General features: G+C 49.4%; 2 protein-coding genes across 28 annotated transcripts in view; one reads left to right on the forward strand and one right to left on the reverse strand.

Moving 5' to 3' along the window:
* Positions 1-1,506: 1,506 nt before the first annotated feature.
* On the forward strand, positions 1,507-5,339 carry TMEM200B (transmembrane protein 200B). Its single transcript, XM_022551985.2, has one exon. The coding sequence runs from the start codon at positions 1,795-1,797 to the stop codon at positions 2,716-2,718; it is 924 nt and encodes a 307-aa protein (XP_022407693.1). The 5' UTR covers positions 1,507-1,794; the 3' UTR covers positions 2,719-5,339.
* Positions 4,239-14,736, reverse strand: part of EPB41 (erythrocyte membrane protein band 4.1) — a 199,073-nt gene continuing 188,575 nt past the window's right edge. For all 27 annotated transcript variants that reach the window (XM_089897550.1, XM_089897478.1, XM_089897474.1 and 24 more), the window contains 3 exons: positions 10,106-10,186; positions 7,217-7,321; positions 4,239-6,585 (listed from right to left, as the gene is read on the reverse strand). In XM_089897550.1, the coding sequence (XP_089753676.1) occupies positions 7,223-7,321; positions 10,106-10,186 (180 nt within the window). In that variant the 3' untranslated portion in view covers positions 4,239-6,585; positions 7,217-7,222. The remainder of the gene's footprint in view (positions 6,586-7,216; positions 7,322-10,105; positions 10,187-14,736) is intronic.

Below are 14,736 nucleotides of genomic sequence, written 5' to 3' on the forward strand. Positions count from 1 at the left end.
TTCTGCCTCTCAGGGGTCCCCAGCGTCGACCCACGCCCTCCAGAGTCTCAGGGTCTCTGAGCATGTCCCCATCTCTCTGCAAGCCTCCGCTTCCCTTCCCGCCAGGACCCGCGGTGGCTCAGGGATGACCTTTCCGGAGCTGGGGCCGGAGCGCCAGCTCTGGCCAGGGGCGGGGTGGTCATTTCTCCAGTTTGGGACTGGGGAAAGGGCTCCACACTCAGAGACCGGGGTGGGGAACGGGGCTCGCCTCCTCCCAGGACGCTCCCGGGTCTGAGCAGAGAAGTGACCAGCGTTGGGTCCTAGTAGAGCCCCCGTCCTGTGTGGCCTATGACCCTGGCAGGCCCCTCCGCCTCTCCGGGCCGCAGTTTCCCTCTGTGAACACCAGGCTTTGGACGCGGAAGACGCCGGGGCTCTATGCTAGGCCCTGGGCCTTCAGCGCTCCTGTCGGAGGCAGGGATGGGGTGTCCTGCTTTGAGCTTCGGGGGTGCGAATGGGGAGTGAGTAGGGTAACAAGGCCTCCTTCCTGGGGCCTCGACTACGGGTTCCAACGTTGCAGCTGTGGAGAAACCAGACTGGGGCAGTGAGGATGCACCACTGGACAGTGAGGTGCTAACCCTCCTCTCCTAAGGCCGGAGCGCCCCGGCCGGGGCACGGTTTCCTCCCACATCCTCCCTTCCGTGGGGGCCACACCACACGCAGCCCCGCGACTCCTGCCCGGCCCGGATTCACTCCTCAGGTCGCAGGCCAGGCCGCACCAGCAGCCGGGAGGGGCTTAAGCCGGGCGGCCCAGACCCTGCGGCAGCCAGAGGTGCAAGGGCGGTGCTGCTCCGGCCGGGACGCGGGCCACTGAGGCCTCGGGCGGTGGAGGCCGGAAAGGAGGCCAGGCGGCTGGAAAGGGGGATGTTTCATCCCGAGGAGCCCGAATTGGAAACGCTGCAACCTGGGGGAACAGCGTTGCCCGGGCTGACAGGAGAGACAGGAGGGGAGCTCATTTGGCAAGGCCCGGCGCCCGGCACCCGCAGCCCCCTGCTTCCTGCCCTGGCGTTAGCCCGGCCGCTGGAGGAGGGGGCGGCCTCTTCCTCGCGGAGTTTAAAGAAATCCTGGGCCAAATCTGCCACTTGTTTTGGTCAGAGCGGTCTTCTCGGAGTCTAGCTCAAGTCTCTCTTGCTGCAGCTTCAGTGCTGACTGAGGAGGTCTGGAAGGAGGAGGCGGGCAGGAAGAGGCTGGAGGCCGCGACACCCGCTCCTTCCTTCCCTGCGGTACTTGAAGCGCAGCAGAGAGGAGGTGGGGCCCGCGAGCGACCCCAGCAGACCCGGGCGGCTGAGTGCCCCCTCCCTCCTTTACTACGGTGCAGCCACCTGCGGGGGTGAACTCGAGCTCGGGCGGCACTTACCCTGGAGACTCCGCTGCCGGGGGCCCCACACCTCCCGAGGCCCGGGACCCGCAAGATGGCCAAGAGGGCGCAGGCGGCCGGAGCCCCGCAGCCAAGGATGCGCCAAGGAGCAGCCCGCGACCCCCTCCCTGGTCTCCGCCCGCGGGCCTGGCCAACTCTGGCTTCTGCCGCGCGTCCCTGGCTCGGAGCTCCGCTGCGGAAAACCCGAGCGGGGGCGGCTCCCCGCCTCGCAGCCCGGGAAAATCCGGGGGTGGCCGCCAGGGATCTCCAAGCGTCCTGGGCCAGGCAGCCCCATCTTCCCTCCCGGATGTGGGCCCCCGACCTGGCGCTCCGACCGTAGGCCCGTCGGTTCAGTCCCTGCCTTCCACCTTCTCTCCGCAGAGCGCCAAGACGACTGAGAGATGACGGCTGGGAGCCCCGGAGACTGCGGGGAGGTGCGGAGGAGCCCCGAGGGCCGCGTCTCCCGCCTGGGCCGCCGCCTGGGCCGCCGCCGGCGCCCGCGCTCCCCGCCCGAGCCCTTGCGGGTGCGGGCGCGGCTGCGGCTGCGATCGCCGTCGGGGGCGTTCGCGGCGCTGGGGGCGCTCGTGGTCCTGGTGGGCATGGGCATCGCAGTGGCCGGCTACTGGCCGCACCGCGCCGGGGTCCCGGGACCCCGGGCTGCAAACGCCAGCGCGCCCCCCCTGAGCGAGCTGCGGCGCGAGGGTCGGGGCGCCGGCCGGGCCCACGGCCCGCACGAGCGGCTACGACTCCTTGGGCCCGTGGTCATGGGCGTCGGCCTGTTCGTGTTCATCTGCGCCAACACGCTGCTCTACGAGAACCGAGACTTGGAGACTCGACGGCTTCGTCAGGGGGTGCTGCGGGCCCAGGCGCTCCGACCCCCGGACGGCCCGGGCTGGGACTGCGCTCTCCTCCCCAGCCCCGGCCCCAGGACTCCCCGAGCCACAGGCTGCGTGGAGCCAGAAAGCTGGGACCTGTCCCCGTGTCGGGGTACCTCACCAGTCCCATCAGTGCGGAGTCTGCGTTCAGAGCCTGCTAATCCTCGCTTGGGGTTACCTGCCCTGCTCAACAGTTACCCGCTGAAGGGCCCAGGGCTGCACCCACCCTGGGGTCCACGGACCCAGACTGGCCATGTGATTATCACCGTGCAGCCCTCTGGTTCCTGCATTGAACATTCCAAGTCTCTGGATCTGGGCCTTGGGGAGCTCCTGCTTAGGGCCCCAGCAGCTCGGGACTGTGCTCACCGAAGCTGGCCACGGCTGGACCGCCTTAGTCTGGGGGGTTATGCCAAGTTGGGAGGAGGAGGGGACTTGGGGGCCCGGGTCTGAGGAGCAGGGGACAGCCTGCTATGAGGCTGCAGCATGGACCATGGTACCGGACTAGGATGGGAGTCCCAATGTCTAGTAGATGCTTCAGTCACATCCCAGACTGGGGATGGATGCTCTGGCCCCAGCAGCTGCTAAGGCATCCTGACTTGCATGTCAGCAGAGAAATGCCAACTGCACAAGGGTTCAAAAAGCCGGAGAGAATGTGTTTTAACGTGGAATCTGGAGACCAGCATGACTCAGCCTTAGGAATTCCTTCAGCCTCCAAAAGTGGCCTTAGCCCTGGACAGGTACCTGAGGGGGCTGGAGGTCCAGGCCAGGGTGATTGGGAGATGTATCTGGTGTCTTGGCAAACCCAAAGTGGTGGGCAAGGACCCTAAGACTTGGAAGGTAGGTTGTGATGTTACAGGCTGGGACAGGCTCCCTCCAAGGTGGCACTAGTGATAGGGTTTGCGCCTCTGGGAAGACGGGCAATGGGGTGGAGCTGAGATGTTCCACCGCCATCTGGGATGGAGACTGAGCCTTTAATTCCTACCACGTCAACCCCTCCCCCCCTCAGCCATGCAGGGTATATCCCACGAGGGCTACACTACTGCCAATGCCTTCATACTGAGGGTCTGGCCCCTCCCTTAAAGAGGTCTGAGAAGCCCCCTTTCTCTCCTTTGTCGTGGCCTGTGCCACGAAATTTCCCTCCAGTTGGCAAAAAGCATATGCCAGTTCCCAGAAATCCTTTTATATGTTGAAACTGCATTTTGGTCAATGTGGACACCTTTAGAAAATGGCTTGGATTTGGGTCTTCCTGTCGCACGTTTAATTTTTCCCGAGTTGCCGGTAAGAGAAGAGAACTTTAAAAGTTGATCAATCTTCACAGAGTCCTTTTTTTTTTTTTTAAGTTTATTGAAAAATGCAATACAAGAAGAAGCAAGACCAAACAGTATCTAAACACTACCACCACTTCTCTAACTACAAAAGGCCAAAACGGCAGACCTAATTATTGCCTATTTAATCTAAGGATTTTGCCAATTTGATTCGGCTGGCATAGTTCCTATTTTGTCAAGAAATGTAAACAACTACTTGATATGATTCATAATTTTTTTTTTTAATTTACAAAGCTCCTTCATTTTTGTCACCAAAATAAAACATTTGAGAGAGATCTGTAAAACCAACCAGCCTGGGGCTGAGATCCTGGACAGGTATTTCCCACGAGCCTTCCTTGGTGTTGGTCAGGCCATAGCCCTGGCTCCATTTCCCGAGGTGGACTGTTGCTCCCTCACCCTCAGCTGCCCCGCAACACACGGTGGGGGGCTGGGGGTGGGCAGAGGCCCTGACAGGTCCCTGCAGCCAGGCTCTGTGGGCCCTCAGCGGATAAATTCAGGTCCTGCTTTGTGGGTGGGCTGGGTAGGTGGGTGGCAGAGACCTCGCGTGGCTTGGAAGAAATCTTTGTTTCTGAGTGAGATAAAAATAAAATTGCAGTGAGAGTCGTTCCTGTGCCGTGTCTGAGCCACTTCAGGAAAACTGCCAAGTTGTTGACACTGGAAATGAACTCTTCTCCCCTCTTCACCATTTCCACCTGGACAGTCTGTTTTTCTTCACACACACGCACACACACAGTTGCAGAAAGAAAAAAAAAAGATCCAAACAATTGCCAAACCCCAAGTTCTGTAACCAGAGAGGGAGGAAAAGGAAAGAGGCTTGGAAGGACACCCCTCGTGTTGGCTTGTCCATATCATGGCTTCTCAGCGCCAGAAGGGCATTGGAGATCTTCTGGTCCGACTTATAGACAAGGAAGCAGGGTGAAGTGAGTTGGTGACAGGTTGAGGGGAAGTTCAGGCCCCTGATTTGTGGTCCTAGGCAGTGAAAGTGGCCACACTGACCTGGATGGCACAGAATACTCAGTGTGCCAGGTTCCTGACGTGCATGCTGTGCCCTCTTCCTTTCCCCATCTTCATTCCACAGGTTGCAGCTCTGCAAGCTCCGGCAGCTCTTCCAGCAGGACAGCTGGCCATTGGCAAGTGAGCTCACATCGCATGCCTATATGATGTGAGCTGGATTTCCAACCTCACCACCGCTCTGGGCAACAAAGCTCGGGCTTGGGCATGGCCTGGAAAAGCCCCATCGTTCCAGACCGTATACCCCAGGCTGTCTGTCCCTGAGACAGGGCACTCTCCTTCCCCCCGAAGCCTGTCACATATCCCACCTGAGCTCTTCCTGTCCCTGCCCAGAGAGAGCTACCTGTTGGTTAGTAACAGTCTCAAGTAAGTACTAAGAGAAAAACGCACACTTGTGAAAACAGTTCAAACCAACTGAGTTTGTCTAAACAAAGGTCAGCCAGCAGAGACTCCGGAGACGTGCTGCGAGCTGGGAGCAGAGGCTGTAGACTTCTCTCCTGCTCACCGCCCTGGAGCCCCCAGCCACTGCTGACTGGGACCCACTGTCCACCTCAGGAAGCTCACTTTCTGTCCTAGAATCAGGATTCTAAGAACTTGTAGGTAGATCTGTTTGTGGGAAGCAAGCTGGAAGATCAGAGAGGCCCTACTGAATAAAAATGTCCCCTAATCTTTACCAGGAATAGTGGGATTGAGGACATCAGTCCTCATTTTCAAAAACAAAAACAAAAAATTAAACCCAAACCCACCACAAACATCAAGCCACAAAACCTGACAGACCTCAGATGGCAAGTGGGGATGAGTGGAGCTGGTGTTTGTACCCCTTGTCAAGTGGGGTTTTGTGGGGAGCGTGGCCCCTAAAAGCCAATTGCCACGCTCCAGAAGGGTCTCTGCAGGCAGGGGCCGGTCTGGACCATGATCGCCTCCTCTCTCAGTCACATCCTCTCTCACCCCAGGATTAAAGAGAGAGGCTCAGGGATGTTCTCCTGGAAATACTTTTTAGCAGGATCCAACTGAGGTAAACTCCACCACTCCCTTGTGTGAAGTGCACATTCCCAGAACTAGAAAACCTTTAAAAAAATCTCGTCAACTTTCTTTGTCCAAATCACCACTAAAAATGTGCGGTCAGTGCTTTTGGCCCAAAGTGCCTATTTTTCTGTGAGTTTTGGTCTCTCCTGAGATGGGAGGTGGGGGGAGCACTTAGCAGAGCCACTGCTTCTGATGAGGTAAAAGGGGAGGGAGGGCAGGAAGGTGAAGGCCACGGATATGTTCAAACATTCACAGTATCAGATATATCTGAAGCAACTTCTTATGTCTTTGATCTAAAGAAGCTCCAAAAAGAAAGAACAGGAGAGAGGAAGGAAAACAATACTACATTCTTAGCAGAGGCCTCTGCCTCCCCATACCACCCTCAGCAAAGGGACAGGGACATCTTCCTGGGGTCTCTGGATCAGGGCAGCTGCCCTGCCTGACATTCTGATAAAGTTACATCACTGGCTCTGAGAAAGGGCTGGTTTATGAAGTTTTTGCTGCCATCTAAAGGGTATAAACTAGGGGAGGAGCAGGGAAGCCCCATTAAGCTGGCTTTGTCCCCCAACACAGCTGACAGAGTCATTGGAGGATTTCCCGAAGAATGCTGGGGACCCTGTCAGTATAAATGGGGAGAGGCTGGGCTGAAGGGGTTACAAACCACCCCATAAAAAAACAAAAGGCTCTTTAAAAACAGTCCAAAGAGTGAAAAGTTGAACAATTTCTGGTATCACAATATAGAAAAATGTATTCAAAAGGATCAGTGATATCTAGAAGACTTTCTTGGTATAAACTCCAAATAGAAAATGAAATTGCTTTTCTGGTGGTTTAGAATCAATCATTTTAAAAGTCTGAAGTCTGACTATTGCAGGTTAGCTTCTTTATCATTCTGCTGGTTTTCTCTGGGACGGGAGATGGGCAGGGAGTCGGGGGAGGGGGGAGGGTAGGACAGTTCCTAGAGGAAAGAAAGAAGCAAAGTTTTAAAATCCCGCAAAGGAGACTGCTACCCAGTCCCAGTGCCAAGTTCTTGTGGCCACAAGTGACAGTCAGGGCCTGAGCGGTTTTACAGGGCCCCGTCCTACCTGGTGATTGATGGCTTCTTCAAGTTATTTGTAAACTACTTGTAGGCATGACTTTATCTGGAACCCTGGCTCCCAAAAAGCAGCTATCCTGCTTCCAACTCTAGTCTGGCCCCAGAGCTTCAGCCCTTTCTTTCCTATCCCCCAAACCCTCATTTCCAGACAGCTAGCGCTGCTTTTCTTGGTTTTGTTCTTCTCCTCTGGTCCTCCCAGGTCTAGGCTCAGAGAGACTTGTGACAGCAGAGAGAGCAGCAGGGAGAAGTGGGGGGAGGTGAGGTGGAGAAGCTGGAGGATGCGTGAAGATTCAAAAGGTGGGTGGGATTTACATCCACGCTTGGTGTATCTCTTCCACCCCATCACTGCTGACACCGCTGAGGGCAGGAGGAGACCCAGATACTTAATGACCTCCCACATCCTCCTCCTCAGCCTTCCTCTGACTTCGGTTTATCAAGTCCCAGCGTGGACACCTCTGGGGGCATGGCTCCACTCCACAAGCACGGCCCGTACCTGAGCTCACTCCTCAGAGATCTCGGTTTCCTGATGGACGACCACCTTGGTCACTGACATGTCTGGGTGCTGCTCCTTTGCCTCCTTGATGGCCTGTACGAGGACCTGAGAAAGACAGAAACAACGTCCATCAGGCAGAAAGCAGCCTGGCTGGTGAAAAAGGCAGGGGTCATAGGACACCATTTCTCTGGCAAGTTCAATCTTTCTGTCTACAGGACCAGGGCAGCATGTAGGCTAAGCCAAGCTGATGATGGCCGTACCCACCCTATCCTGCTTAGGGAGGCTCCTGGACTGAAAACACAGACACAGGGAAAGCTTAGAGCTGTCTCCAAGGAATCAGGGAGGGCCTTGAGGGGTGACAGCCTGGGTGGCTCTGGGAAGGTTCACTCAAGAAAGGGAGTCTAAAGAACAAAGTGAAATCTGTGTTCAGCGTAGGGTAACCGGGAAGCTCAGGACAGGAGAGGAAAATAGCGAAGCATGCTACAAAAAGGAAGAGATGTCTCTGGCTAAAGTAGAGACAAGAAAGGAAGAAAGAGTGGGAGGGCCCATGACATGCCACATACTAGCCTAAGTACATTACTTATTATTATTTACTTGATCTTTACAACAACTCAATGAATTAAGGCAGTATCCTTAATTTCATATTTTAGACGTGGAAACCGAGGTTCAGTGGTTAAAGTGCTTAATGTTTCACAGCTAGTAAGTAACACAATGGGGATTTTCACTTAAGTCTATCAGACTTTGCCACACTGTTTTTTAGTTTCAGAGGGAGGTGGAGGGGATGACGACCCTATTTTAGTATCTGGAGGAGTTTTGATCATTTTAGAAAAGCTGAAGGGAGCAGAGGGAAAGTCAAAGAAGAACAATGACACGACTACTCCCCTTGGGCTGCAAGTCGCTGAGCCTCAAGCTCAGAGCACCCCAAGGTGGAAGAGCCCAACACAGACTTTGGGGGATGGTGGCATGGGATTCTCAGTGACAGGCCTCCATCAAAAAGGACTCTAGCTAGATTTGACCAGCTGACTGTTAACCCTGGCTGTTAAGACTACTTCTAGGAGGGACGGGAAGAAGGGAGATCCCTCTTTTGGTCTCTTGACTCCATGAAAGCCGTTCTTGGCACCGCTACCTCTACAGGCCCCTGCTCATCCTCCCTCAGCTTGTTTGCTCAACCAGTCTGCTCACGCTTCAAGGCCCAGCCCAAGCCCCCTCTCTGGTTACTCTGGCCTACACCCCTCTCTCTCTGACAGCCTGCACCTTCTTAAAGTGCCCACTCCCGATCCAGAGTGCACCACATCTTATCCCTTCCACATGTCCCTCATGTCTCAGAGACTGAGGGACACTGGAGCACCTCTCTGAGCTATCAAGTGTGCTTGTCCTTTTGTCCCAATAACCCTGAAAGAAACCTATGATAATCTTTATTTTACAGAGGGCAAAACCACAGCTCAGAGAAGTAAAATAACTTGCTCAAGGACACACAACCAGTAAGTTGCAGAGTCAGGATTCAACCCAGGTCTGTCTCACTCCAAAGCCAAAACACCTCCCTATGCCATCTAGCACAGATGGAGCACGTGGCAGGGGCTCAGATCACATCAGGCCACGTAGGTGAGTGCAGGCTGGTAACACAGCAGCATCCCTTGCGCTGGGGCAAATAGACTGCAAGGCCTCCCACTTGGGCGTTTTGCAGCCTTGTTGCTGGGACCCTCAGCCCGGTGTTCTCAGCTGTCTCAACCCTGCTACCAAGGGAACTGTCAGCACTGCCGCTCAGTCTATTTTTTCTTTTTAAGGCACTCAGCATATCAGCATAAAGGCCACAGAACTATTGCTCCAGCACTCCTGTCAATGATTCCAGAAGCATTTACATGCAGTCTCTTCCACCCCCGCTCTTCTGTAGCTTTACTGTTCTAACCTCACCCAGCAGAGAATTGGGAACATTAATCCTGACCTTATTATTTGCTAATTGCTCGAAGCACACAATTAGCACCTAATTAACATAAAAGCATAGAATTTTAGCACTCAGAGGGCCCAGAAATTATCTAGATCAACCTACTCTCTTTTAGGAGAGAACAAAAAAAAAAAATATGGGAGGTAAAGTGATTTGCCCAGGGTCATACAACAAGTTAGTGATAGATCTAGGACAGAAATTAAGTTCCAGGTCTCCTGAGTTCCAGCCCCATGACACTGTGTCCCTTCTAGCTCGCCCCTCTGAGGGTAGAGACTACATGTTGGTTTGATATCATCTACTGTCTCCAGCACAGGTTTGGGTACATGATATCCCCTGAACAGCAACAGCTCTATTTACTTGGAGCCCACCACATGCCCCACAATGTACATCTGTATCTCACTTGATTCTCACAAACTTGAAGGAAGATGCTATCTTACAGATGAGGAAACAGAGGCCTAGGGAGTTAGGGCTAGAATATGGTAAGAACTAGGATTTGAGTGTAAAGCCCATGTTCTTTGCATTACACTTCCCTGCTTCTCCAATCTACGGCCCCCATCCCACAGGCCTCAGTGATCCGACTCCCTTTGTCCTTCTTCTTGATTAAGAGCTAGCTAAGGAGCCCCCTTGGAGATAAAGCTGTTATCTTTTTTTTTTTTTTTTTTGGCGGTACGCGGGCCTCTCACTGTTGTGGCCTCTTCCGTTGCGGAGCACAGGCTCCGGACGCGCAGGCTCAGCGGCCATGACTCACGGGCCCAGTCGCTCCGCGGCATGTGGGATCTTCCCGGACCGGGGCATGAACCCGTGTCCCCTGCATCGGCAGGCGGACTCTCAACCACTGCGCCACCAGGGAAGCCCCGTAAGCTGTTATCTTTTGCAAGCCAGTTTCGGTGTCCATCAGTGATCCTTCCCCAGAACCTCTCCCATGCCCAGGATCTCAGCATTCCCACCTGATCATGGTCAATATCGGCATCTCCTGTGATCACAATTCGCTTTTCAATCCGGGTCTCTGAAATCCCACCTTTTACAGTCTGAAACAAAAGGGAGGTGACCATATGAGAAAGAAAGAAAGAAAAACCCAAACAGCAAAACAAAACAACAGCAAGAAATTAGTCTGAAAACTATACTCCAAATTTTAATCTGCTGCTGGGTACTGAATAGGATAGCTTTCTCACACACTTGTTCAAAATCTTGGCTGGACCTGCTAAAATGAGCACACGCCTATTCCCTAGTATTGCTAAAACCTTTAATAAGCTAAACAGAAAGTCATAATTCTCTATTATTTATTTTTACCTTTTTCTTCCTCCCAAACACCAAAGAATTTCTGTGAGTAAACAAAACAGGTGTTCCTTTTTGCTCTTTTCCTGTATATTTTGATTGTTTTCAAGAGGCAAACAAATCAGAAGACTATGAACAAAAAATGTCATGAAGCTTGAAATTAGGCTCTTTATTTTAAAACATTTTCATATTACTGATGTCAAAAGACCCTCAAATAATCCCCCCAGGGTAGGTAGGTTTCCCTACTTCACAGATGAGGAAACCATGGTCTAGACATATTAAGTAACTGGCTTCCAGTCATCTGTGTGTTGATGATGGAGCTTGGTCAGCAATCTAGATTTCTTATTTACAAGAAAACGCTTTTTCATCTAGTGCTACCACAAACATGGATTGTCTCTGATTTTCTGGGAGTAGTCCCATTTTTAGATACTTTGTCCCTCTTGCCCCCATAAACAATATTCTAATAATTTCAATAGTTCAGCATCCAAACTACAGTTCCCATGGCCTTGATCCTGGACATGACATAAAATTCTTCGTAAGACCCTGAGTTCTGATATTTGGCTTGGAAAATATGGTTGCTTAATAATACCAACAACACCTGCCCTTAAACTGACTTTTTTTTAAATAGATCTTTATTGGAGTATAATTGCTTCACAATACTGTGTTAGTTTCTGTTGTACAACAAAGTGAATCAGCCATATGCACACATATATGCCCATGTCCCTCCCACCCTCCCTATCCCACCCCTCTGGGTCATCGCAAAGCACTGAGCTGATCTCCCTGTGCTGTGCTGCTGCTTTCCACCAGCTAACTAGTTTACATTCGGTAGTGTATATATGTCGATGCTACTCTCACTTCACCCCAGCTTCCCCTCCCCCACCGCATCCTCAAGTCCATTCTCTATGGCTATGTCTTTATTCCTGCCCTGCCACTAGGTTCATCAGTACCATTTTTTTTTTTTTTTTAGATTCCATATATATGTGTTAGCATACAGTATTTGTTTTTCACTTTCTGACTTACTTCACTCTGTATGACAGACTCTAGGTCCATCCACCTCACTACAAATAACTCAGTTTCATTTCTTTTTATGGCAAACATTCCATTGTATATATGTGCCACATCTTCTTTATCCATTCATCTGTTGACAGACATTTAGGTTGGTTCCATGCTCTGGCTATTGTACATAGTGCTTCAGTGAACACTGTGGCACATGTCTCTTTTTGGGTTTTTTTGTTTATTTATTTATTTATTTATGGCTGCATTGGGTCTTCGTTGCTGCGCGCAGGCTTTCTCTAGTTGCAGCGAGTGGGGCTACTCTTTGTTGAGGTGCGTGGGCTTCTCATTGCGGTGGCTTCTTTTGCTGTGGAGCACAGGCTCTAGGCACATGGGCTTCAGTAGTTGTGGCACATGGGTTCAGTAGTTGTGGCTCAGGGATTCTAGAGCGCAGGCTTGGGCTTAGTTGCTCCGTGACATGTGGGATCTTCCCGGACCAGGGCTCAAACCCATGTCCTCTGCATTGGCAGGCGGATTCTTAACCACTGTGCCACCAGGGAAGTCCCCGTGTCTCTTTTTGAATTATGGTTTTCTCAGGGTATATGCCCAGTAGTAGGACTGCTGGATCATAGGGTAGTTCTTTTTTTCAGTTTATTAAGGAACCTCCATACTGTTCTCCATAGTGGTTGTATCAATTTACATTCTGACCAACAGTGGAGGAGGGTTCCCTTTTCACCACACCCGTTCCAGCATTTATTGTTTCTAGATTTTTTGATAATGGCCATTCTGACCAGTGTGAGGTAATACCTCATTGTAGTTTTGATTTGCATTTCTCTAATAATAAGTGATGTTGCGCATCTTTTCATGTGCCTCTTGGCCATCTGTATTTCTTCTCTGGTGAAATGTCTATTTAGGTCTTCCATCTATTTTTTTAATTGATTTGTTTTTTTTTGTACTGAGCTCCATGAGCTGGTTGTATATTTTGGAGATTAATCCTTTGTCCTTTGTTTCATTTGCAAATATTTTCTCCTATTCTGAGGGTTGTCTTTTCGTCTTGTTTATGGTTTCCTTTGCTGTGCAAAAGCTTTTAAGTTTACTTAGGTCCCATTTGTTTATTTTTGTTTTTATTTCCATTTTTCTAGGAGGTGGGTCAAAAAAGATCTTGCTGTGGTTTATGTCAAAGAGTGTTTTTCCTATGTTTTCCTCTGAGTTTTATAGTGTCTGGTCTTACATTTAGGCCTTTAATCCATTTGGAGTTTGTTTGTTTGTTTGTTTTTTGAGTTTATTTTTGTGTATGGTATTAGGGAGTGTTCTAATTTCACTCTTTTACATGTAGCTATCCAGTTTTCCCAGCACCACTTATTGAAGAGACTGTCTTTTCTCTGTTGTATGTTCTTGCCTCCTTTGTCAAAGATCAGGTGACCATATGTGCATGGGTTTATCTCTGGGCTTTCTATCCTGTACCATTGATCTATATTTCTGTTTTTATGCCAGTACCATACTGTCTTGATTACTGTAGCTTTGTAGTTTAGTTTGAAGTCGGGGAGCCTGATTCCTCCAGCTCCGTTTTTCTTTCTCAAGATTGCTTTGGCTATTTGGGGTCTTTGTGTCTCCATACGAACTATAAAGTTTTTTGTTCTAATTTTGTGAAGAATGCCATTGGTAGTTTGACAGGGATTGCATTGAATCTGTAGATTGCTTTGGGTAGTATAGTCATTTTCACAATATTGATTCTTCCAATCCAAGAACATGGTATATTTCTCCATCTGTTTATGTCATCTTTGATTTCTTTTATCAGTGTTTTATAGTTTTCTGAGTACAAGTCTTTCACTGCCTTAGGTAGGTTTTATTCATTTTGTTGCGATGGTAAATGGGGTTGTTCCTTATTTTCTCTTTCTGACTTTTTCTTGTTAGTGTATAGGAATGCCAGACATTTCTGATTTTTTTTTTACATCTTTATTGGAGTATAATTGCTTTACAATGGTGTGTTAGTTTCTGCTTTATAACAAAGTGAATCAGTTATACATATACATATGTTCCCATATCTCTTCCCTCTTGCATCTCCCTCCCTCCCACCCTCCCTACCCCCTGATTTTTTTTTTTTATGTTCCTGATCTTAGTAGAAATGCTTTCAGTTTTTCACCATTGAGTATGATGTTTGCTGTGGGTTTGTCATATGTGGCCTTTATTATGTTGAGGTAGTTTCCCTCTATGCCCATTTTCTGGAGAGTTTTTATCATAAATGGATGTTGAATTTTGTCAAAAGCTTTTTCTGCATCTATTGAGATGATCATATGGTTTTTATTCCTTAATTTGCTAATATGGTGTACCACATTGATTGATTTGCGTATATTGAAGAATTCTTGCATCCCTGGGATAAATCCCACTTGATGATGGTGTCTGATCCTTTCAATATGTTGCTGGATTCTGTCTGCTAGTATTTTGTTCAGGATTTTTGCATCTATGTTCATCAGTGATATTGGTCTGTAATTTTTTTGTGATATCTTTTTCTGGTTTTGGTTTCAGGGTGATGGTGGCTTCGTAGAATGAATTTGGGAGTGTTCCTCCCTCTGCAATATTTTTGGAGAGTTTGAGAAGGATCGGTGTTAGCTCTTCTCTAAATGTTTGATAGAATTCGGCTGTGAAGCCATCTGGTCCTGGACTTTCATTTGTTGGAGGATTTTTAATTACAGTTTCAATTTCATTACTTGTGATAGGTCTGTTTATATTTTCCAATTCTTCCTGGTTCAGTCTTGGGAAATTGTACCTTTCTAAGAATTTGTCCATTTCTTTATGGTTGTCAATTTTGGCATATAGTTGTTTGTAGTAGTCTCTTATAATCCTTTGTATTTCTGTGGTGTCAGCTATGATTTCTCCTTTTTCATTTCTTATTTTATTGATTTGCATCCTCTCCCTTTTTTTCTTGATGAGTCTGGCTAAGGGTTTATCTATTTTGTTTATCTTCTCAAAGAAACAGCTTTCAGTTTTATTGATCCTTGCTACTGTTTTCTTCATTTCTATTTCATTTATTTCTGCTCTGATCTTTATGATTTCTTTCCTTCTACTGACTTTGGGTTTTCTTTGTTCTTCTTTCTCTCGTTGATTTAGGTGTAGGGTTAGGTTGTTTATTTGAGATTTTCCTATTTCTTGAGGTGAGACTGAATTGCTATAAACTTCCCTCTTAGAAATGCTTTTGCTGCATCTCATAGGTTTTGGGTCACTGTGTTTTCATTGTTTCTGTGTATTTTTTTATTTCTTCTTTGATTTCTTCAGTGATGTCTTGGTTATTTAGTAACACATTTTTTAGCCT

Source organism: Delphinapterus leucas, chromosome 1, assembly GCF_059928025.1.
Source record: "Delphinapterus leucas isolate spDelLeu-1000000601 "Yukka" chromosome 1, BTC_Dleu_Yukka2, whole genome shotgun sequence".
Taxonomy (NCBI): domain Eukaryota; kingdom Metazoa; phylum Chordata; class Mammalia; order Artiodactyla; family Monodontidae; genus Delphinapterus; species Delphinapterus leucas.

Bases quoted from the DNA above. Each gene is read 5' to 3' on its own strand.
- TMEM200B (XM_022551985.2), top strand. From the start codon at position 1,795: ATGACGGCTGGGAGCCCCGGAGACTGCGGGGAGGTGCGGAGGAGCCCC.